Raw genomic sequence first — 23,332 nt, forward strand, 5'->3', positions numbered from 1 at the left:
CTATGTTTATTTTACTAACTGGAACTTTTTCTTGATTGTACTTATGTCTGGGTTGCTGCAACAACTGAATTTTCCCGCCAGGATCAATAAAGTAATATCTTATCTTATCTTATGATATCATCAAGCAGTTATTCTAGTTTTGATACAAATGAACGATGCTGACAACAACAACTGTAGTCTCAATTAAACCTTGAAATCACGGTTTTACCTTTTTTTTTTTTTTTTTTTAAATCTTTCATATTTCATATTAATACAGAAATGTACAGCCCTGTTGAACTCTTCTTTCCACTGGTCCACTGGTCCCACCCAGGATCATGTCCCTCCTCCACCATGCAGGGCTTTGTGGGCGGGTTCATCTATTGCTGACGGTCAGATTTCTCCTCCAATCCAGACCCGTCTTTAAGTTTTGTCACGCCCCCTTCCACGTCGACCTGCACTCTCGCCATATTTTCAATCGTAGGAATCCCCACAGCCTGGTTTGCGACTAAGTTCTGGAGCAGAAAACATTCACACCAGGAAGCATTACCTGTGAAACTTTAAAGGAGAAAAAGGTGACATCTGTGTGTGTCAACTTGTTTTGCAACGATGAACGTCTTCAGACTGACAGGGGACCTCTCTCATCTGGCTGCTATCATCATCCTGCTACTCAAAATATGGAAGAGCAGGTCATGTGCAGGTGAGCACTTGTTATGATTTTAAAACATATACTGCACTGTGATTGTCCTTACGTTACTGATGATCATGACCATTTTGGACCGCTCATGTTGGATTGTAGCATTGACTCCCGTAGCTAGCTAGCTAACTGTTCCCACTCATTCATTTGAGCTAGTAGCGTTAGCAGTGGATGGGCTAACTGTAGATCACATCAACACCCTTACATGTGTTGAGCAGTCATATATGCCATATTTACTGGCCATGTGCAGTTGGTTTAACAACGAATTGTGTGGTAATAATGCTCAAATAGAAGAACATGTTTAACTTTGTAAATATTACTAGTGACAGTAAACTAGCCAAACTAGACGGTGAGAGAGAGTTGACTTGGTCTGTTGGATACGATTGTACATAGTTTATTTTCTTTTTTAAAAGTAATTTAATTAATTAATTAATTTAATTGCACCGGTTTGGCTCGTTTTCCTCAGACCCCTTTAATATGTGGTTTTGGTACTCGACTCTTCTGGTCTGGCTTCTGACGTGGCGTTCTAGAGGGCGCTACGGAAGCAGCTAACCTGCTAAAATATGTCAAACATTTTCCTCCTTTTTTTTCTGTAGTTCCCATGTGTTTGGTGTATTATTATTTTTTATTTTTTGTTTTATAACTTTATTTTTCAAGTGTTACACCAATGTGACATATTACAAGGTAATCCCTTTGTACACAACAGTTACAAAGTAGACCACCTAAACAGAACAACAACAAAAGTAACAAGACAGATTAATCAAGCATACAGATAAACAGATTTAAAGTTTTGTACTGACAATTACACACAACAAAATCCATACACTCTTTTATCATACTCCCCCCCCCCCTTTCTATTGTTCATCCCCACATGCAGTACTTCAACTGGGGTGCATAGCATGAGATAAGTTAATGGACAAAAAAAAAACAAAAAAACCTCTAAGCAACAACAGACACATAGGTACAAACCAATCTCCCCATAGAATTATTTATACATGTAGTACAGTTGGCAGTGAAGAATTAATTAAACGCTATCCCAAATTAAGGATATGTATATATATAGATATATACAAATACACATACACACATACGCATATATATACATATATACACATGTAGAGGGCGCTACGGAAGCAGCTAACCTCTGTCTTTTTTTTCCCTGTAGTTCCCATGTGTTTGGTGTGTTAATAGTAACAACGACAGTGATGACAGTAATGTCTTGGAGAAAACTGGAAGGTTTTACTTGGGTATTTTGGGGTAGATGGTTGCAAAACTGGCGGCTTGACCGTAGGTTCAAGATAATTGAGGTTATCTCAGTTAACGGCTGAGTGTGGTTTTGTTTTTGTGTTAACAAACGTGGATGTAACAGATTTACACTTTATGTTAAGACGAATTGGTTAAGTTAGAGTTACCATGAATTCTTATAATCTTTCAGATACATCCTTAAATGGAATATAAAGAAAAAACCAAGAGCATCTAATAGATGTGTAATAACCATTATCAGGTAGCCAAGGTGTGTACTTGGGATATGAATCACAGGGTATCCTACAGTACGATATAATACAAGATACATGGCTCATAAAAGCAATTGTATCATGATAAATTGATTCTGTGATTACTGATATATTGCAGGACATATAATCACACATATAATCAGGAATGATTAGTGTAAATAGGCTAGTAAGTCTAAGCCCTCTCTTCCCTCAACAATAAAGATGACAAAAATAATCTTCAAATATTGTTTACACTTTTGGTGAAACCTTGAGTAGTAATCAAACCCAATAGTTGCTAGCAAAACACAAAATATCTCTAAATGGGCCTGTTGTTTTTACTGTAAGCACTGTAGCATCCTTCTCCATTCACTTCCTCAGTGTACATGAGAGACAGGTGTCATGGTATGCCCCATTGATATGTTGATCATTTGGGCTAAATTCGTTCAGCCCAGTGGTCATCCTTTAACCGGGGACATGTCTGTAGCGTTACAGAAGGTAGACACTGCTCGGATGCAACAAAGTATGTGGATTTAAAATTTTATCTGAAAAAAGTAGAGAGCTTGCATACTCAAATCAACTCTCATCAGAAATAGTGTAAAGCTATCTATGCATGGCAAAATTACAATCATCTACCATCTTGACAAGGGCCACTGCATCATTGTACAGAGACACAACTAGCTGTTAGAGAGAAATAGGCATTCACTATCAAGGGAGAGAGAGACAAGTGAAGACAGTTTTGTAGGGGTGGAACGATTCTTTTTAAAAACGATTCGATATCATGATTTGTGGTTGCCGATACGAATAAAGGACGATATTGGTTAATTTAGAACAGTACGATCCGAAACGATTTAGTGACTTGACATCGATTCAGTAACTTTTTAGCCAAAAATTCAACCAGTGTGACTGTGAAATAAATACATTGATACTGGACAGTCCTAGAGTCCTGTTGTTTCTTGTAAGGGAATCAGGTATAAATTAATTATGGATATAAACGTTGTGTGAAATCTAATGGCGCCTTAGTAGGTGGTTGGATAGATAGATATTTAGAACATCTTCGTCTTTGTAAAAGCCAAAGTGTTTCCACATGCTGGACTGCAGTGGTGGCTTGATAATTTCTCGCTCGCCGGCTTCTCCTCTGCCATCCGCCATGCTATGTTTTGTTTTCTGCTGGTGCGTGGCGATAACGTCACAGACAGGCAGCCTGAATTGTGTAACGTTTAATGTCTTTATCATTAAGAGGGCAAAAAAAACCACATCCATATAAAGTCTGCCGTGCTCAAATCCAATGCGTTATTTCCTAATATTGATACAATCGATTTATTACCTTTTAAAACAATGTTAGATCGATGTATGTCGTCCGAAAGGCCAACTTGCAGAGCACAGATCGATACATTGATGTAGTAGGTGAATCGTTACAGCCCTACAGTTTTGGCATCAAACATTCTGTAGTGTTGTGCTATAACTTGTGTCTCACATGTAGTGCTGCTTTTGCAGCTGTGTTAACTCTTTGTAGGTATAATGCATTTTTAGCCCATGCACCTAACATGAACACCAGCCGCCACTGCATATAAAGATACAACACAATGTCTGATTCACTGAAGAATACAAAATGCTCTTGAGAGGCTAGTTGCAGGCTAAATGTCATTAGCGCCGCCATGAGGAGTCATTAAGTAGTGACGTGGTGATTCAAATTGTAAGGGACATCTGGTTTCAAATATCTCTTTGGAGCCAGCCATACAGTAATTGTACCACATAAGTCAGGAAAGCAATATATTGCTACATCAATATTTTTTCCTGACCCCAGTACACACATTTGTGAAGAGTATAGAGATACAGAGAAGATGTGGAGCAGCAGCATGATGTTTAAGGAAGAGGACAGAGTGAACTGTGCACACTAAGCGCATTAAAGGAAGGAAATGAATAGAACAGTGAGGATGAGGCCATTACTGCACCGAGGTCCTGCTTATCTTTTGGAGGGGGCCTACCCAAGCATGAAAAATGTGAAAATCAGGGGTGCATTTTGAACAGGATCCCAGGCCCTGGCCCATCCCTATGACATATGCAAACTGAAAACATTTCATTCTCTACTTTGGGCAATTTAGAGCCAGTGTCCATTAACCTGACCTGCATACCAGTTAGACTGAGGACACAAAATAATCCTTTATTGAGGCTGCCTGTTTTGAAGTTGCATGCATATTTGTGCACATTGACAAGGTAAAAAGTTAAAATTTTTGGTGAGAGAAATACCAGGAACAGTTGCTCTGCTCAAGCTTCATTGTTCCTCGTACATCTCACTGTTTATATCCATAAAAAAGTCAGAAAGGAATATGCATGTCTTGTGTACTGGACTGTGAGATTGCTTGTTTTCTAGATAAAAAAATCACTGTGTTTACCAGTAGATGTCACTGTTCAATAAGGAAAACAAGTCCACGTTTTATCAGAAATACTTGTGAAGCCACACTGAAGTTGCTGATGACTTTGACATACTTTGAACTAAATGAGACATCTTTTTGTCAAAGGTATCTCTGGGAAAAGCCAAATCCTGTTTGCCATAGTGTTCACCACACGGTACTTGGATCTCCTGAGCTCCTTCATCTCACTCTATAACACATGCATGAAGGTAAGACATCAGTCCTGCTCCAGCTCTGCCACTCACTCAACACTTCATCCCACATTTCTCCCCAGTGCCTTCATTTCAGAGTTGTTCTGTGCTGTTTACCAGGTGATCTACATCGGTTGTGCGTATGCCACAGTCTACCTGATCTATGCGAAATTCAGGGCCACCTATGACGGCAACCATGACAGCTTCAGGGTGGAGTTCCTGGTTGTACCTGTGGGGGGTCTGGCTGTTCTCATCAACCACGACTTTTCTTTCTTAGAGGTGGGTTCAAATTCCTGTTTTGTCGTCCAATGAAGGAATACATTATTAATAAAGAGCTGAGAACTATACCTATGTACGATGTAAATGTGAACTATTACTGAAGAACATGACAGTCACTTTGTTCATGCATGTTTACCTGTAAATTCTTCACCAGATCCTGTGGACTTTCTCCATCTACCTGGAGTCGGTGGCAATCCTGCCTCAGCTTTTCATGATCAGCAAGACTGGCGAGGCAGAGACGATCACCACCCACTACCTGTTCTGCCTGGGCTTGTACCGGGCTCTCTATCTCTTCAACTGGATTTGGCGTTTCTATTTTGAGGGCTTCTTTGACATGATCGCAATCGTGGCCGGCGTGGTCCAGACAGTCCTCTATTGTGACTTCTTCTACCTTTATATCACCAAAGGTGGGTTTCCTTATAGCATCATACATTATGATTTGCTCCTTGTTATAAGAAAAGAAGAGGTTAAAGCTCCTGTGGTGGGGGGTTTAAGCTGGTTGTGAAATAGGCCGATATTAATATTGATGCCTCTTTATGAGCTACAAAAGCAAATAAGGCCATCAGTGAAAGATTGATCTTTTTTATATACTGTAAAATTTGGTGACAGACACAGTTTTAAAATCTATTCGGTCATCTAAAAAATGGGCTGCATCTTATTCACCACTGTGACCAATACTTTGGAAAATGCAGAGAGAGACTCTATTGTGTTGCAGTATTTTACCCAGAAGATGGTGCTGTCACTTCCCTTTGCAAAGCATCCTGGGATACAAAGAGAGGTGGTTCAGTATAGCAGCCACACTTTTTAACAGCTTTTGTACCTCAGTAGGTCATAATCATGTGCTTAGAAAACATATAGCATAATGTAAATAATGAAAAGATTTGCTAATTTGTTATATACCAGTCCACTCTTGATGAGTGATAAATTTGACTTTCAGTAGAAGCAGGATAAGATTTTTGTGCAAAAAACAACTAAAACACACACACAGGTCACAACTAACAAAGAGATTGGAGATACTAAGTCCACAGGGGGCGCCAAAATGGTCACAAAGTGAAAGTTTATCAAAAGAGCTTTAATCATCAGGCAGCTCCAGGGTAACAGAAGCATTTATGTACAGAACTGTTCAATTTTTTATTTTATTTTATGAAAGTTCTTGATTCTATCTCACTGCTTAAGAACTCTGTTATTCACGTTAAATATGATTATAAGGAGCCATCAGTGTGCTCCGATATAACCTACCAGAAGTTGGACAGAGAAACATAGTCACATATTTGTACTGTCCTCTTTGGTTAACACTTTTTTTTGTTATATTTTTGGGGCTTTTACACCTTTATTATAGAGGAGAGGACAGTGGATAGTATAGGAAACAGAGAGAGAGTGGTGGGACTGACATGCGGGAAAGGGCCACAGGCCAACCGCTGCAGGGGCACGCAACGTAACCATTAGGCTAAGTCTGTGCCCTGGTTAACACATTTTTAACATTTTTTAACAAATTGTTAAAAGCTTCTTACTTATATATATGTATATACAGTATATTTCTAAAATAGCCTGGGCTGAGTGGTCTAATTTGACACTGTTAAAGTGTTACCTAACTCCTATAAGCAAACATGTAAGAGGCGGGGGCGCTTTGATTGACCGTCAGTTTTGTAATGTCCATCAAATCACTTCAAAAATTAGCCAAACAGTAATGTTAGCCACCGTTAGTACTATTTGATTTGAACTGTGCCAGATATATTTACAATCATTTCTTACTCTGTTCTTCCTTGGCATAGACTGCTTCTATTTTAGCTGTTTGCTTTTTTTGTACAGTCAAAAGTACAAACGGCTGCTTTGAGGACTGTTTTTACACCTTTTAAGTCTTATCTTAACACAGCGCTCACATGTCGATATGTTTTAAAAGAGTTGATGGCTGGTGTAATCATTCCTAGTATCCACACTGGCCCTGAAGCGATCCATTCTGTAAGTGTAACTTTGATGTAACAGTCCCATTTCCTAGCAAAACCTCATTCTAAAGTCCAGCTGTAGCAAATGGGTCTGAAGCAATCTTAGTTCTTGAAAAGTGGTTATTTTCCACAGTCACAGTCATTAAAGTACAAAACTGTCTTTATGTTTCACTAATAATGTCTCTTCATAGTAGTTTAGCAAGGAAACATGGTTTCCTTTGGTCTCACAAAGGAGATTTTGTGCAAAAGTGACGGCAAAGTTGGAAGTACGCACTTGATCGGCTTTCCCAGGCAGCCTCACATTAGCAGCGGCTGAACTTTCAAATACAAACCTGATATGATGTAGGGGTTATTTGGGGCTTGACCCCCTTGAAGAATCTTTCCCAGAGACTCTATAAGAATGCAGGAACCTTCTTAGCATTTCTAAATCTAAGGTCAGTTCCCCTTGAAAACATCTGCAGGGGTTACTCTGTAAAGGTCAGGGGAATGGACGGCCCCAGTTTAAAAAATGATGGGATGTTGTGTGAAATGTTAGTAAAAAAGATGATTTGATGGTTTGCAGATCATTTAAAACCTATGAAGAAGTGAAAATGGTGCTAAGACAACATATCAGATGTTAAAACTGCGTTGTGCAGCTTTAACCTTCATTTTTGTATATAGCGATGCACTGTGATCACAGACTATTGTTTCTGGTGGAGATAATGCAGTGATTTCCACTACAGAGTCATGGCTGCTTTTCCTGCTTTTTTAAAAAGTTATAAATGTGGGGCTTTTTACACTTTTATTTTATAGAAGAGAGGACAGTGGATAGTGTAGGAAACTGGGAGAGAGTGGGGGAAGAGGCTGCAGGCTGGGTACAAAACTGGGCCGCCCGCTTCATGGGCGCACAACTTAATCATTAGGCTAACTCCATGCCTGAGTCATGGCGGTTTTTGATGCAGTATTGGCTTTGGGCCTTGATATTATGTGTTGTAGATGATGGAATCTCCAAATTCTTTGCAATTTTAGGCTGAGGAAAGTCTTGAACTAATTGCTCCCGCAATGTCACAGAGAGTGATGAACCTCTTCCCATCTTTAGGGTCCGGGTTGTATTAGTTAGGCTAGTTAAAAATGCCCTTTTTATATCCAGTCATGTTACTGATTTGTTCGAAATTTACCTAATTAGTTTGGAGACATTCCTCCAGACCTTTTTGGAACGTGTTGCTGTCATTAATTTAAACATGAGCTTATATTTGTCATCAAACAATACAACTTTCCAGTTTCATCATTTGATTTGTTGTCTTTGCTCTATTTTCATTTAAATCAACTGTTAAATTATTAGGAAAACATCAAAATGAGGTTTTTATCAACTTGCCCAAGTTTTGAATGGAAATATGGTTGTAGTTCTTCAGCATCTTTAAGAAACACATCCAGTAGTTCTAATATTAGGTTGAGGGAGGAGCTTTTATTAAAATGTTTGAATTAAAATAAGTTCCCAGCCAAGATTTTGTCTTTCTGGCTGAGTGCAAGAACACAAATATGTAGATAGTGTGCAGGCAAGATTAAAAAGTGCTAAACACTGGAAACAAAACTAATTTTGATTATATTTTACAGCAGAAATAAGCATGCTGTATACACTCAGGAAGTTGCCCATTTTCACCCCTTCACTGCATTGATTTGAATATAATATCCTGAAGTATGATGTACCTCTGTTATTCAGCTGTGTGAAAGTGCTTCTCAAACTTCTCTAATTATTACAGCTCTTCGAATATGGCTGAAATGCAAAGAGGAATGTGTGACGTGACCTTAATGTTTACAGTTAAGTTCATAGGGATAAAAGCTCTAGAAGTATCTCATTATGAAGAGACAGCTCACTGTCACATGGGGTTACTTCTGAAATGAAGTCAAGGGTTTCCTCTTAAAAGCTCCTCGTTAAAAGGAAACTGGCATTATCTTACGATTAAAGTAAATGAGCGTAAATCATCAATTTCTTTCCCTGATATTTCTCCCCACAGTGCTGAAGGGCAAGAAGCTGAGCCTGCCAGCGTAAAACGTAAGGAGATGACGACTCCCAGCAGACTCAGGGGGTGTGGAGATGACTTCATGGAATCTCGTGACCTACAGTGACAGATGCCTGAGACAGAGAGACAACTATCGGGGAAAAAACACTAGTCTTCTTCTTGATGATTGCAGATTGAACTGGTAAATGCCAACAAACACCAGAGCTGAACAAAGATCATCCCAGGTCAACCTTTGGATTTCTGTGTTCAGCATCTTGCCTTAAACTTCTTTTCATCGCTGTTCAAATAGGAGAAAAGGCTTTTTTTCAACATGTGAGGTGTACACGCTTATTTTTTTATTTTTTTTATAATGTCACAAATAGGGTCGATTCTGAGAAATACCTTGTTTGGCTTGGTAATGAAATGCACAAATGTACAGTCTTATTAAAGAATTAGATGAAGAGTAATGTATCTGAGTGCCTGATGAGGATTATGTCACAGTATTTTTTTCATTTTTTTTTAAAGTTAGATATCTGTTTAGTTTAGATAACTGTATGCATATACTGTAATCCATGTACCCAGTCTTGGAAGCGTTTATATAGGCCAACAGCGTGAGTTTTTCACCATCCATTTTGTAAAAACTCTGCTTTTTCAAACATTTTAACTTCTTAAAGTCTAAAGTTATTTGGATTATTATGATCTGTAGGTTTTAAGGAATAACCCATTCAATAAATGACTCTAATGCTACCAACCTTTTACTAATAGATGCCAGTATTTTGGAATAGCGGCCATCTGACTTGGGATTAAACATTTCATGTGTTTACTGATATTTTTTCTTTGCTCAGCTTACTGTGTATAAAAAATGAAATGCATCAGTTGTTCCAAAGCTTTAATAAATATTTCATACAGTCTTCAAACAATGCTACGTCACAGTCAGATGTAGATACAGCACAAACTTTGTTTCTATTTATGCACCTCTGTATCAACAGTGATGTGTGAGTTATCTTAAAGGTGAAATCAGTGAAGTCAGAGTAAAGCAATAATGAATGACTGAAAAATAATAATGGCTCTAACACTGCGATGAGAAGGGTGCAGAAGAAGTCATGGTATTTGAGTCCAGCACTTTGACTGGTGGCGATATTTCAATCGTTTACTGTATGTCTCGAGTGTGCGTGAAACAGGTTTGATGATGATGATGATGATGATGTTCAATGGGTGCATTTCTTTTAAATTCAAAGGCCTCTTGTTAACTTCAGCTCTCTCAAATGAGTCGTTCCCAAAGGAATATTTCAACTTTTTAATTATTTTTTTTGCATGATATCACCTCCATTAAAGATTTTATGAGAATCATCATATAGTGTCTCTTTATTTTGCTTTTTTTTAAACTCATTTTTGCCCAAATTAAAATTCCCACAACCCTATTTTAAAATTGAGTCTACTAGCAAGTAGATTTGATTGAAACAATATTAGGTCAAAATATTTCTTTCTTATAAATTTCAAATGCTCTTTGCAAATGTTTTTTTGATAACAGAAATGTTTCAGCAGGTTTATTTCAGTGAGAAGTTACAGAAGCTGATAAATAGCTGCACTTTAAGCTTCATTACTTTTTATTAGGAATGCAAAATATGGATAATAACCTCCTCCTGATGACAAATACCAAAAAGCAATGATGCAATCTTATCTTTTACATCTGGAAGTCTTCATTCTGCCACTGGGCCATCAGACAAAGCATATTAACTGGACTAACGTCAGAGATGGTGGTGTCGTCGATTGGATGGTGAAAGTGTGTAAAGCTCTACCTCTGAAAAAGGTGGATCTTCAAGTGCTATGATTTATTACTTAGCTTTGGCTTGTCTGTGGTAAACCTTTCCATTTCTCAAATCAGCTCTACTACACCTACTGTTGCGAATACTAACCGCGGATAATGCTGCTTGAAGACATCTCGGTTGCGATGATGACTTCAAGGAGACTTAACCGGTTTGTTGCATTAAAACCTGAGGACTTCTTATTTCTTTTGGAAGACTTGAGATAAATGTTTTGCAAGCTGCAGTTATGTTATCCCGTATCGACACAGTATATACTTTGCATACCAGCCTTTTATTGCATATCTCAAAATAGTTGCATCATCAACCTGTTATGAAAAAAACAACGGTAGTTCTCTCTTATTAAAATCAAGGATATGACTACATTACCAGAGCATTTTATGTATTTATTTTGCTAGGTATATATTGATTTAAATAATTAGAGTTATGGAATAGGCTCAAACTAATATTGTACATAATGAAACTAAAATATGTTGAGTTATTTGATTTAAAACTACAGGCTGTACCGTCAAAAGCTACGAATAAACTACACAAATAAACTGCTGAAAAAAGTCTAGTGGTTTATTAGTATTAGTATTTATTGAGGTATCATCTAAAAGCAAAATACACAAAGAGGACAAAAGAGTAAAGTAATGAAATTATGCAGAAAATATTTTTTTATGCTCAAAATTTCCTGGAGAAAAGACCCCTATGCCCCCACTTAATGTTCTCAGTGTTTGTTGGCTAAAGTTCAGCTACCTAAATGAAACAAACTATTTACTGGCATTTACAAAACAGGTGGAGCTTTGGATGCAGATATTGTTACACTTAAACATATCATGAGGGTCATATATTTGTGCAGTCAACATTTGGATATATATTGTCCTGTTCTGTGCTCTGTACATTTTCCTGCTCTTCTTGTCATTTGTCAATCACGTTCCTGAAAACTCTTCTGGTCATCTTTAGTTAGTCAGCACTCTGTTCACCTGCTTTAAATCTGTTTTTGAAAAAGAAATACAGGGTCACTAAAACCGAGAGATACCTAATAAAAAAGAGCATGTCATGACTAGTTAGCGTGATCTCATTACATTTATTGCCAGCCAAAACTCCAAAGTACAAAAGACATACATTGAAATACATGGGGTGTTCTCAAGTTGTATCTGCTTCAATAGGTGAGTATACATCAAACATAACATACAGAACTCAAGCAGATCAGATTTTTTTGCATGATGAGCTAGCACCAAGAATACATTGATTTGCAGCCATGATACATTTTCCTCTGATGAGCGTTTGTCGAAACTGCAGTACATGAAGTGTTTGGTAGAAACCAGTGTCATGTTGAGTTTTTTTACATTATTGAAGTACAAAATTAATGTCATTTTAATCTACTGGGATAAAAAAAATATATGAATCTTAAGTTACTGTCACACTTTAAAATGATGACAAAGAGGAAACATCCCAATATTTTATTTTGGTAAAGATTTTACAATATTCATTTCATTGCTGTTGTGCAGGAATGCCTTCTTTAGCTTCTTTTACAAAGTAGAGCATGTTTATGGCATTATGTTTTCCCAGTTTAAAACACTTGTTAGAGAAGTCATGTATTATGTAACATTACTTTGGTAAGGCCATAAAAACAGTTACATCTTATGAAACATTTTTAACAGGGCAACTTGTAACCAACTGCGTTGAAAAAACAACCCTCCACACATTAATTACAGATGTACACTTCTGCACTTTTACAGTAACACATTCATAAACATGTAACAATTGTTTTGTAGTGCAATTTTCACCTTTTATGTATCACACACCTGCACACCTGCACACATACACAAAAATTTGCAGACTGATTATCCCCAGTGGATTAGTGCATGGCTTTTTTTACAACGTACATCAGTCTGCCATTCGTCGTCAATTCCTATTTTCCTCTTCTACTTGATATAGCCACCATGTCATCAATGTGCATTTAGTCAAGTACACATTCAGCAGTAGTTTTTCTATTAAGGCATTTAAATGATTAGTTATTTCTTGCTATAGCTGTGATTTGAACATATATAAAGGTAATGACACTTTTAGTATTATAGTGAGGGTTTACTCATACAGTTACCATGAGGGCGTCTTTTTCTTGGGATTGTATCTGCAGATCCCAGAATTAAGCCACCATACAGTACATTCAAAGTACTGTACCCTCTGAATCCTGATCCATCAAGTCTCAGTGGTGCTGATTCAAGGCCCTGGGTCACTTAGATATTTCAAGCTTTTCCACATCAAAGTTGAACAAAATAAAGATGGAGCTTCTACATTTTCTTCCGTCCTGAGGTTTCAGGTTCACTCGCCTCCTCCTGCGCGTCACCCTGTGTGTTAGAAAGACATAAGACAAGAGTAGGGATGAGAAACTGTATACAGAGTGGAAACAGTGTCACATATTTTAGTTGTGCACATATTCATACTCTCATTTTAAACAACTGCAAGTACTTTTCTTAAGAAGTTTAGAAACTATGCTTTAATAACGCCAAAAGATACGAGGAAGGGGAGATAGGCCATCATTTAAAAATGTGACGTGTGTAGCAATACTAAAAGTGAACTTCCTCCATTCTGTCCTAAACCTTAGTGTCTCTAAGTTTGACATCTGTGCCTGATAAGTAAACAGAATACTATGAAACTTTTTTTGCTAAGTGAGCGTCAGCCAACAGGGCAATACAATTCACAAAACACATATCTGGCATTCAATGGTTTGAAGACAGAAGCTTGGTTGTGGAGCATCTTCATCATCTAAAACTTGCAGCCTGCATAATCATGTTTCTATAACTGACTGTCAGGCAGGACTTATGTAAACTCTAACGTCATAGGCATGATGAGAACAGGCTGCTCTACAGTATACAGATCTGGAACAAAATTGAGAGACCTTTTCATAAGAAGTGCTCTCATTTAGGTGGTTTATTTGCAGAAAACGACAAGGGGTCTAGATAAGAAGAGATGCAGTGTTTTTCAGACCGCAAATGATGCAAAGAAAAATCTGTAATGGGATGTTTTGCCAGAGGAGTTCAGAGATCAATATTTGTTGAATAACCCTGATTTTTCATCGCAGCTTTCATGCATCCCAGCACTCTTTCACACAGCTGTTGGGTGAAGTTATGCCATTTTTAACTGGGGCACATTATTCACAGTGCGATTAAGGTCTGAAAATGACGTGCTATTTAAAAAAAAAAAACCCTGCTATTTTGTCCCTTTCAGCAAGCTGTTTAGCTGCCGCACATTCTTCTTGCTGCTGCTGCTGTGATGGAAAATAACAACACTGCTGCACTTCTGAACAGCACGTTTCACTTTACAAACCTTGCAGTCGGCTTGGTAGACAGGTCAAAGGAAATATCCACTTTGTGTGAAATGGAATTACAATATCACAACCGTACTTTGAGTTTGAGCGACTACCTACAAGCTAAGCATACAGGCGCAGTTAATCAGACTGATGACAGCAGGGAACCACGTCTCAAAAACCAACAGAGCACTACTAAATCACAGAAGTTAACTCCAGCGCTTGCTTGGCAACTGATAGCAGAACAGACCACACTGTGGAAGGCTCAGGGACGCCCTCAGATTGGCATGTTGTGATCAGTCATATGCCTTACCATCACAAGAGTTTTACGCACACAGGACCTGTACTATATTGACAGTGATTGGACATTGAACTTCTTTGCTTTAGAAATAAAAACAAGCCCTTTACTTCACAGAGAAGCACTTTGAAGCTGTCTCCTACCGCTAAGTTGTGGTCTCTGACCCCACAGGTGTAGCAGTGCAGCATTTATTTGAATGATACATATAAAAGTCAAGATCAGAAAGTACATTTGACTGCATTCATGTGATTATCAAATTGAGACACGGGTAAGAATTGCTTTATATTTTTGGTATAGACTATAAAAACTTTTCAAGTAATCACCAAATCTCAGCAGAACGAGAATTGCCTCCATGCAAACAGAGATGCTAATTCAACGGAATATTTTCAGTCTCCTAGAGCTGTACATAAACTTTAAGGCTGAAACTAAAGCTTGAACTCCTCTTGAGAAAAAACACACAAGAGCACCAAAACACACTCCGAATAAACCAACCTTGCGGTCTGTACACTACATTACCTTCATGAGATGTGGGTAATAGCGGTTGAGGATTGTGGAGACGATGAAATAAAGCACATTAGTGATGAATGAGGCCACCACAGAGAACACAGCGATGCCGACAAGCACACTCAGCAGAGTCAACCCTCCTACAAACAACAGGAACACTGACAGACACAGAAAAGACATGTTTTTGGTTAAAGATTGAACTTCTGGCGGACGATTTTATGTGTATGTATGGACAGAAGATTTCAGATGATAACAGAATTTTATGTATGGATATAAACTAGGCTTATAAAGAAGTTCTTTACTTCTTTTTTCCAGGATTTAGTTTTCTCTCTCTGCCTTTATTTTGTAAATAACTCAATATTATGTGATTCTAGGTAAATGAAACATTCACCTGTAGATGACACATTAAAAAACAAAGATATTATTACACTTACCTTCAAAGAAAACAAAGCCTATAGCCGACATAACAATAGTCACAGCAGCAAAAGTGAGGAAAAGTCCAACAGGCAGTGCGGCCAGGCTGCTGAAGAGCAGCACTGTCACAGCTAAGACAGGGTGACTGCTGAGGTACAGCCCGAGTCTTGTGTTCATCAGCTTTGTTACCTGTTAGAGACAAAAAGACAGGATGAGTAAGATGATTCTCTGATTGTAAGGCGATTGTAATTTATTTGGACATGTGAGGGTTTTAGATTGCGCTCTGACCCTGGGGTCTTCATAAAGCTGGTTCAGCTGGGAGGAACAACTCCCCCACAGCTGCTGAAAGTCACTGCCACTGGCACGCTGCATCTCTTCAGACATCTTTCCACCCTGAGGACAAGAACACTGAGCTGAATTACACAAGTTATTCAACTAACATGAACATCATCTAAAAAAAACAACAACTTAAAAGCTGGATGGTGAATCTCTTTAATTACATCCAAAGTTAAGACACAGACTTGATCATTTCATGCCTGCAACTTAAATAAAACTCAAGTTCAACAGCTGTACCTGAGCTATTAAATAGATCAGTTAAAAACACTTCTGTAATAAAGTTAAGTCAACAAGTACAAACCTGATCAAGACAGTGAGCCTAGTTTGGTCCTCAGCAGACGACAGCTTCCAGTGTATGAAACTGTGTCCTCAAGTTGCTTCAGATACAACAACATTGACAACACTCCCTTTTTAAACACACACCTTCTTCTTCTATTTCTTTCTCCTCCTTCTTCCTCTTCCTGATCAGAGACTCAACTAGTCGGGAAGCGTTGATGCTGCCATCTGCTGGTCTACAAATATGCTCCAGCACAAAATTTGAGATACATATGTCCGTTGTTTATAACTTAGTCATATCCAGTGTCCCTGTTGACATAAACGTTTTTTTTTAATTCCTCAGTTTTACAACTCTACATGTCTGCCTCCAGTATTTCTTAGTTATCCTTTATAGACAGGCTACTTCACTGACATGAATTAAATCCTCACTACCAGAAGGCCAAATTCCAACTGTGTGCTTTTAAACACAAGATGCTCTGAATAAGTCAACCATATATATATATATATATATATATATATTACAACATTTTGAAAGAAGTTTGAGGTTTCATTGTCTGCTATGCTGTGGTTGTGCACAGGATGGCAGTCATTCTGCATATGTAGTTGCATCTCACCTACTGTATGTACTCAGTAGTTCTATGATTATTCTGGTTGTCAGCATTTCATAACAAAAAGGAGTTTGGTCTGTGTCCTTAGATAAAGTGTGGGAGCTTAAACTTAAAAAAATGTTAATAACAAAAACTGTGAGGAAAGGAAATGTTCCCTGTACTTAAATGGAGTTTATTTGAGGTTCACTCTCCAGAGATACATTCTGCACAATACATACATTGATTGATATCTAAAATAACGAGGGAATCTGCTCAAAGACATGATATCAGAAATAACAACTATTGTTTGAAAGTAATATGGGAAAGGTTCTAGAATTAACACAGAAGTTTGTCCTATTTGTTGAATACTCAATCCTGAGTGCACGCCAAGGTGCATGAGCAGCATGTTGTTAGGAGGGCTTTATTTGTTTGCTCCTGACCTCTCTTCTTCTCCAAAAGCTGTTTCTCCCCAACACATTTTTCTTATTTATTTCAGTGAATTGTTTTAGTTTGTGCTGGAGACCATCAGTAGTCTATAGTTATCCGTCTTTTGTTTTCTTAGGGTTAGTTTTTGTTCTAAGTTAGTTTCTTCCGGTCTTTGGTTCTCTTTTGGTTTCATTTCTTTGAATAAAGCTTGTTGTTTTGAGCTTTATAGCTTGAGTGGCTTCCAACTGGTGCTCCTTGTATTATAACCAACTCCACCAACAACCACATCACATATACACTTAAAGAAAACTGAGATACAGCTTTATATTTTACAGATTTTCTTTATTTTAAAATGAAAATTACCTCTAAAAGAACATTAATACAATGGTAATAACACTGAAATTAAGCAGGAAAAAACTTCAAAATACATAATGTAATAGTAGTAGAATTTATTCAGTCATTATATAACACAATCATTTTCACAGTACTGACACTTTCTATAAAACAACAGTCATGTATTAAGTGATGACTGAAAAGGCTTAGCTAGAAGCAAAATGTTTATTTAAGCATAGCCATTTTCTGTCTAATTAAGCTACCAGCTTCCAAAGTGTAGAGAAAAAAACAAATGTAAAGGTATACCGGCATCACTCTGCAATTTAGCCCCAAAATGTATTAGATAAAAGAATATATTTTTACCTATTATCTTCAAATTTTCTTCCTCACTAAATCAAGGGTGCAAGCGGCGCCCCCTATGGATGGCCGGCACCCCCAGCATTTGCCTATACTGCCTATGCCACGGTCCGGTCCTGGCTTCCGTCTTCTGGTCTCCACTTTTGAGCCAGAGTTTTGTGAAGGTGGCAGCAACATTATAATTTTCCTTAAAAGTTAAATGAATCAGCACCCTCCAGTGATTATGTTGAGGAACTGCAGCACTTTATCAATCAATGTGAACATCTGTCTTATTTTATACTTTAAAATAATATAAAAATATTATTCATATCAAAATTCTGGAAACAACAACTGTTCTTGTAAACACATCTATAAGAAACAAACTGTGCAAGCTTTTTGTAACATCTCAAGGCCCAGAAGGCATTTCCTTCAGCACTTTTTCTTTCCCCACCTTTCTTATCCTTCCTCTGTCGACGCTGACTCACCTCTGATTATCATCATTGTTAAGGTATCACTGTGACTTGTTTTGATGGATGATATAGCTTCTTCCTATATGTGCTGTAATGACCAGATAGACTTCAGTGAACATGGTGACGATTGGTTTCTTCATATTGGGGATCATTTAGAAATACGATACCATGATGACTGTGTTCAATAAGAAACCATTGATGTTACAAACATATTGCAGCTTAAGTGTTGAAACATCAGGTAATATGTTCCCAGCCTGTATGGAATACAGTTTAATCACAAGTACAAACCCTTTTAAACAAGCACCGCTCGATGTGGTGACTGACTGTTGATCTTCTGCTTTGAGTAGTTTGTCATGAGGGAAATCACAACAGTAGATCCTCCAGAGGTGCAGAGGAGGGGGTTCCCAGTTTACTTCACAGCTGTCAAACAGCTCCTCAAAAATAATGACTGCAGTGTCTCCCTTTCTGCTCTGTGCTGCTGTTTGATAGTTACAGCCAGATTTCTCTGGGAAGACTACGGACTGATGAGCCTATTAAATGACTGAACTGCCCCACTATCACTGATTACTTCTTCAATCAAAGGCGGGAGCGGCTGGCCTCGCCGTCAACACCTACAATTCAAGTTTAGCCCCTTGAGTTTTTGATTGCATTAAATACAATATTCGCACATTACTTTGCGAGGGAAATGGGAGTGTGACCTGTTCTGAACTCTGCAAAGAGTGACACCCTTGGGACCAGGGTGACAACTTATTTGGACGCTGTCTAGCTGCAGGCCATTCTGATTAATCACACAATATTGTATTGAGTACAGGGGGAGAGATTTGGTACGAGAGACTGCATCCACTTCTCCAGACTGCTAAACGCAATGAACTCAGTGAACCAGAGCAGGGGGAGTTATAGAGGGGTGAGCTGTGTGAGAGAGCAGTTTGTGTAAGGCTCAAAACACTGTAAAACTGTTGTACTGCTGTGTTTCACCTTGCCAGTTGTTTTTAGGATATTCCTGTGATCATCATTTCATAGCATCACATTTATGAGCAACTAAAGAAACAAAAGCCCACATCTGGAAGGCCATATTCAAAGTTATAAACAATATATTTTATAAGTAATTTGCTGCCCAGACCACAGCTAATGGTTGCATTCTGCCACCAAACCAACGTAACATCATCATGAGAGAAACTTCTAGCTAATGGTTGGATAGGGCCATATTTCAAGCTTTACAACGTCAAGCCAATCTTTACCTCATTTCTCTATTTGTGACAGCTATAGGTTGGCTAGATATTTTTAAACTCTTATTTTTATTCAATCAACGGTGAGAGTCATGCACAATTAGCAAGAAGCAATCTCCAGTGCTGAAAAATGAAGTCAATGCAAAAGTGCAAAAAACTGTAGTTCCTCAGGTGTCCACTTGAGGCTGACTCCAAAAGCTAAGAAATCCCCATTAGGTTTAAAACATAGACTGTATAAATAATGGACATAGTATCTGTGACGTCACCTATCTGTTCGTGAGAGCTGTTTTAAAGCCAATCGACGGGGGCAGCCATATTGGACAAGGGGAACTCAACCAGGCAGAATGTGACGTAAAGGGGTGGAGTCTGAGCCTCCTAGCCAAAAGCTATGTGTTCCCGACTGGGAGTCAAGTCAGTCATGTCCTTATTTAGGCAAAAACTCATAATCTTAATATCTTCTGAACCGTCGCGTTAGAAAAAAATTCACCCTCCGTACACTGTGACCTGATAGAGAAATTAGGTACGTAAAGCCAAGCCGTTTTTTGAACCAGGCTGTTGACATGTTTATGAATGCTGCAAAGAGCGTCTTTTTGAATTGGTGTGTATGATGTTTCCGGTGTTTCTGCAGCCAGCCTCAAGTGGATTCTCGATGAGTCGCAGTTTATAACACTTCCGCATAGGCTTCATAGAATGAGACTGGAGGTTGTCGCTTGGTTTAAATGCTCATTTTCACAGCAAAAGTTTTCAGCCTGGTTCTGGTATTTAGCTTATTTATTTATTCCTACTCCCGGTGTATTCAAATGTGTCCAAAATACCTGTTGTGCTGTGACATTAATCTGTGTGTCTCAGAACAAATTAACTGTATAATATGTCCACTAGCATATGCCAAGCTGCCTGCTTTACAAACTGCAGCCTGAACGTGATTGATGGGCTGTCAGTGAATTCTAATTTGCATACACTGATTGTAAAACTGTAACAGCCAGAGGACAAGCATGAAATAGTTAGAAAGTCTCCTGTGGTGCTGGTGTTACCTGGTGCATGTCCACCTCCTGTGTAGCTTTGAAAATGACATCATGACTTGTTACTGACGTCTGTCCCTCGCTGACAGGCTGCAGCCACAGCCTGCTGTGTCTAATGAGAAAATAAGAGGAACATGATGCTTTTGTTTCCTCCTTTAAGCTTGTCACTCTCGATGCATGCACCTCTCCATCACAAATATCTGTTTCTTACAACCTTCACACACTTCCAGCCCTGACTTTGTTCACCTCACTTTGAAGTTGCAGAGGAGCGTTAGGCTAACGGCTGTCCTCAGGACAACAAACTGTTCAGAGATCTGCCTTGTGTCAAATAGGATAGTCCTCATTGTCAGTGGTTGTCGTCTAGCTGGATGTAGGTGGCTGTTCCTGTCTTCCAACTGAGGGGAGTGTGAGGTTCAAAAAGACCTCCCTAGAGGGTTATAAAGGGCACTGCAGACAGCAGAGTCAGAGCCTAAATGCAAGGTTTTAAAGCTCATCAACACTGGCAGAAGCATCACTGCACTCATACACATATGAAGATGATTTAAAGGGTCAGTGAAATGAAAGAATACATTCAAGAAACTATGATGGAGACTTGTTTGCATCTGATGAGATTTCAACTATGGAAGCCCATAGAGGACATGCACCCTTACTGTTTTTCCACGAGTCATTACCCGGTTGTTTTATCCAGCTATTGACGTATTTTTTATCAATATCTCATTACAAAGATACCCCCCCCAATGAATAGATTATCTCAAGATAACAGCTTATCTGCACTTGATAACAATAACAAAACGACAGGCTGATTACTGTAATAGACCAGACAAATGCATGCCATGCTGCTATTGCTTTCTTTTAATGAAGTTAGTTAGGTTAATGTCTGTGTTTCTCTGGCGCTTTTGTAAATCTGCGGATATGAGTTATGATCATCTTGTGTTACATAGGTGCACTTATTAAAGCATGAATTTGAATGTAGCATTTCCTCAGGACTCCGTCTAACCACCCCCCCCAGAGCTTCTCCAAAACAACACCCCCACACGAGCACCGCTGATTCACGACCATATGATTGTGAACCATGAATGATTCAAAACCCTCCTTTGTCTTTTGCACTACATCAACTCATATCTGACTCAGTGGTAAGAAAGCACTGAAACATTATCATAGTGAAAGTTAAAAACACAAACAAACATGGCTATTGTTAGTACTCACAACTGTCATGCTAGCATTATCAAGTTATACTGGTGACACCATATCAGGAGAAAAGCTATAATACATATAATACATATACATTTTCTTTAGGAATTTCCAAATGTCATACATTTTTTTGCTTGTCCGAGTCCCAGTGGTGAGAGCTTTTTAGACTCTGATTCGGACTACAGTCCTGAGCAAGGCACCTCATCGGTTCAGAGGGGACAAGTCCGATGTCGAGCGAGAAGGGCAGTAAATAGAGGCAGGGGAAGCAGAGGCAGGTGACGGGGAGTTTTGGTTTGATTGGTTTCATATTTTGGCTCCTGATGGCAGGGATTGGTTGGTGTTTTCCCAAGTTTACTCTGGCTTTAGATAGCGGCTTTTTTCATTTTTTTTTACGAACACATCATGTATTGATTGCCATTGGGACATAAAGATAATTTTAAACAGTATAACAAAAAGTGTATCTAAATCTGACTACCAACCCCAGCTTTAAGGGATCGCCCGTGTTTTTACCTAGAGACAACACGATAAAGAAGTCAGAATAATGAGAAAACAACTCGTGGATAAAATGTATGGATGCATGCTAGCTTAGCCCAGAGGAAAATGTTACTGCTCAAGGCTTTCTCTTCTAAGTCTCTGGAGACAAAATTGAGATTCTCACTTCAGCCTCATTCAAGCTTCAAATAGTTCTCATTAGTTTCTCCTAAAATTCACTAGGAGAAATAGTTGAGACCATGACATGAGTCTTATTTGAGACTTAAATGAGAGATCTCATTAATGGCTAATTTTCTTCTCTTTTTTTAAAATAGATTTTTGGCCTTTTTTTGACAGGACAGCTGAAGAGAGACAGGAAATGTGGGGAGTAATGAGCGGGGGAAGACATGCAGGAGATGGTCGATCGGCCAGGAATCAAACCGGCGACCCCTGCGACGAGGACTGTAGCCTCTGTATGTGGGGCGCTTAGACCGCTAGGCCACCAGCGCCCAAAAGAATCCACTCCTTTAATTATAATAATCTGGTTAAATCTGGTCAGCCCGTTTGCGGCCCATATTTTAAATAAATGGTGTGTCATATCTGGGATGAAATCTCTATCTTTTGCAGTTTCTCTTAAACACACTAAATCTTTGTGAAGTTGTTTTGTTCCAAACAGACTTGTAAAGGAAGGACCATATTTTGAAGTCAAAGAAGAGACCATTTCACATCTAAATAGCTGATCTTGAAGTGGTTCAAATGTTTTAATGAGAGTTGTAAGTTTGTGGACAATTACATTGAAATCTTAATTTTGCAGGGCACTATAAATGTTCATGAAAAGATGAGCTCAGGCTCTTTCTTTGCTCCATCTGAGCTCAACTTGAGACACAAAAACTGAGTCTGACAAAAACAAATGGATGAGGTTAGATTGAGAGAGCTCCCTGATTTCTCCAGCTGAGCTCAAAAGGAGTCACAACACTTGAGAAATACCTGAGAATCATTTCAGATTCTGACGAGATCTCCTTTTGAACTAAAAGGGAGACTAAGCTGAGACTTTCTGCAACTTTTTTTCTGAAGGCAAGAATGAGAAACAGGAGACATAAGCTATAGTCTCATTCTGCTCAAACAGATCTCATTGTTGTCTAGGAGACATAAATGAAACCCTTTTGAGATCTCCTCTCTACATTTATTTTCCTATGGGAGGGCTCCCGTAGTTCCACCTCTTGTCTGTATAACTATTTAAAAGTTCAAGTCTAAAGCTGTCTGGCTTGCATGTTAGCATAAATACCAGAATTAGAGAAAAACAGTAGGTGTAATTTCATGGAGAATTTACAGTATCCAATACCACCTCTCATTGTTTCCCT

At 38.5% G+C, this 23,332-nt stretch overlaps 2 protein-coding genes across 2 annotated transcripts; one reads left to right on the forward strand and one right to left on the reverse strand.

Moving 5' to 3' along the window:
* The first annotated feature begins 397 nt into the window (after positions 1 to 397).
* kdelr2a (KDEL endoplasmic reticulum protein retention receptor 2a) lies at positions 398 to 10,322 on the forward strand. Its single transcript, XM_034711685.1, has 5 exons — positions 398 to 676; positions 4,686 to 4,786; positions 4,889 to 5,047; positions 5,202 to 5,454; positions 8,985 to 10,322. Exons 1-5 carry the CDS (start codon positions 586 to 588, stop codon positions 9,017 to 9,019), a joined length of 639 nt encoding a protein of 212 aa, XP_034567576.1. The 5' UTR covers positions 398 to 585; the 3' UTR covers positions 9,020 to 10,322.
* Positions 10,323 to 11,841: 1,519 nt separating this feature from the next.
* LOC117832521 (lipid droplet assembly factor 1-like) lies at positions 11,842 to 16,064 on the reverse strand. Its single transcript, XM_034711687.1, has 5 exons — positions 15,938 to 16,064; positions 15,589 to 15,693; positions 15,321 to 15,489; positions 14,899 to 15,044; positions 11,842 to 13,125 (listed from the first exon to the last, which is right to left on the reverse strand). Exons 2-5 carry the CDS (start codon positions 15,682 to 15,684, stop codon positions 13,069 to 13,071), a joined length of 468 nt encoding a protein of 155 aa, XP_034567578.1. The 5' UTR covers positions 15,685 to 15,693; positions 15,938 to 16,064; the 3' UTR covers positions 11,842 to 13,068.
* Positions 16,065 to 23,332: the final 7,268 nt, after the last annotated feature.

This window comes from Notolabrus celidotus, chromosome 20 (genome assembly GCF_009762535.1).
Source record: "Notolabrus celidotus isolate fNotCel1 chromosome 20, fNotCel1.pri, whole genome shotgun sequence".
Taxonomy (NCBI): Eukaryota; Metazoa; Chordata; class Actinopteri; order Labriformes; family Labridae; genus Notolabrus; species Notolabrus celidotus.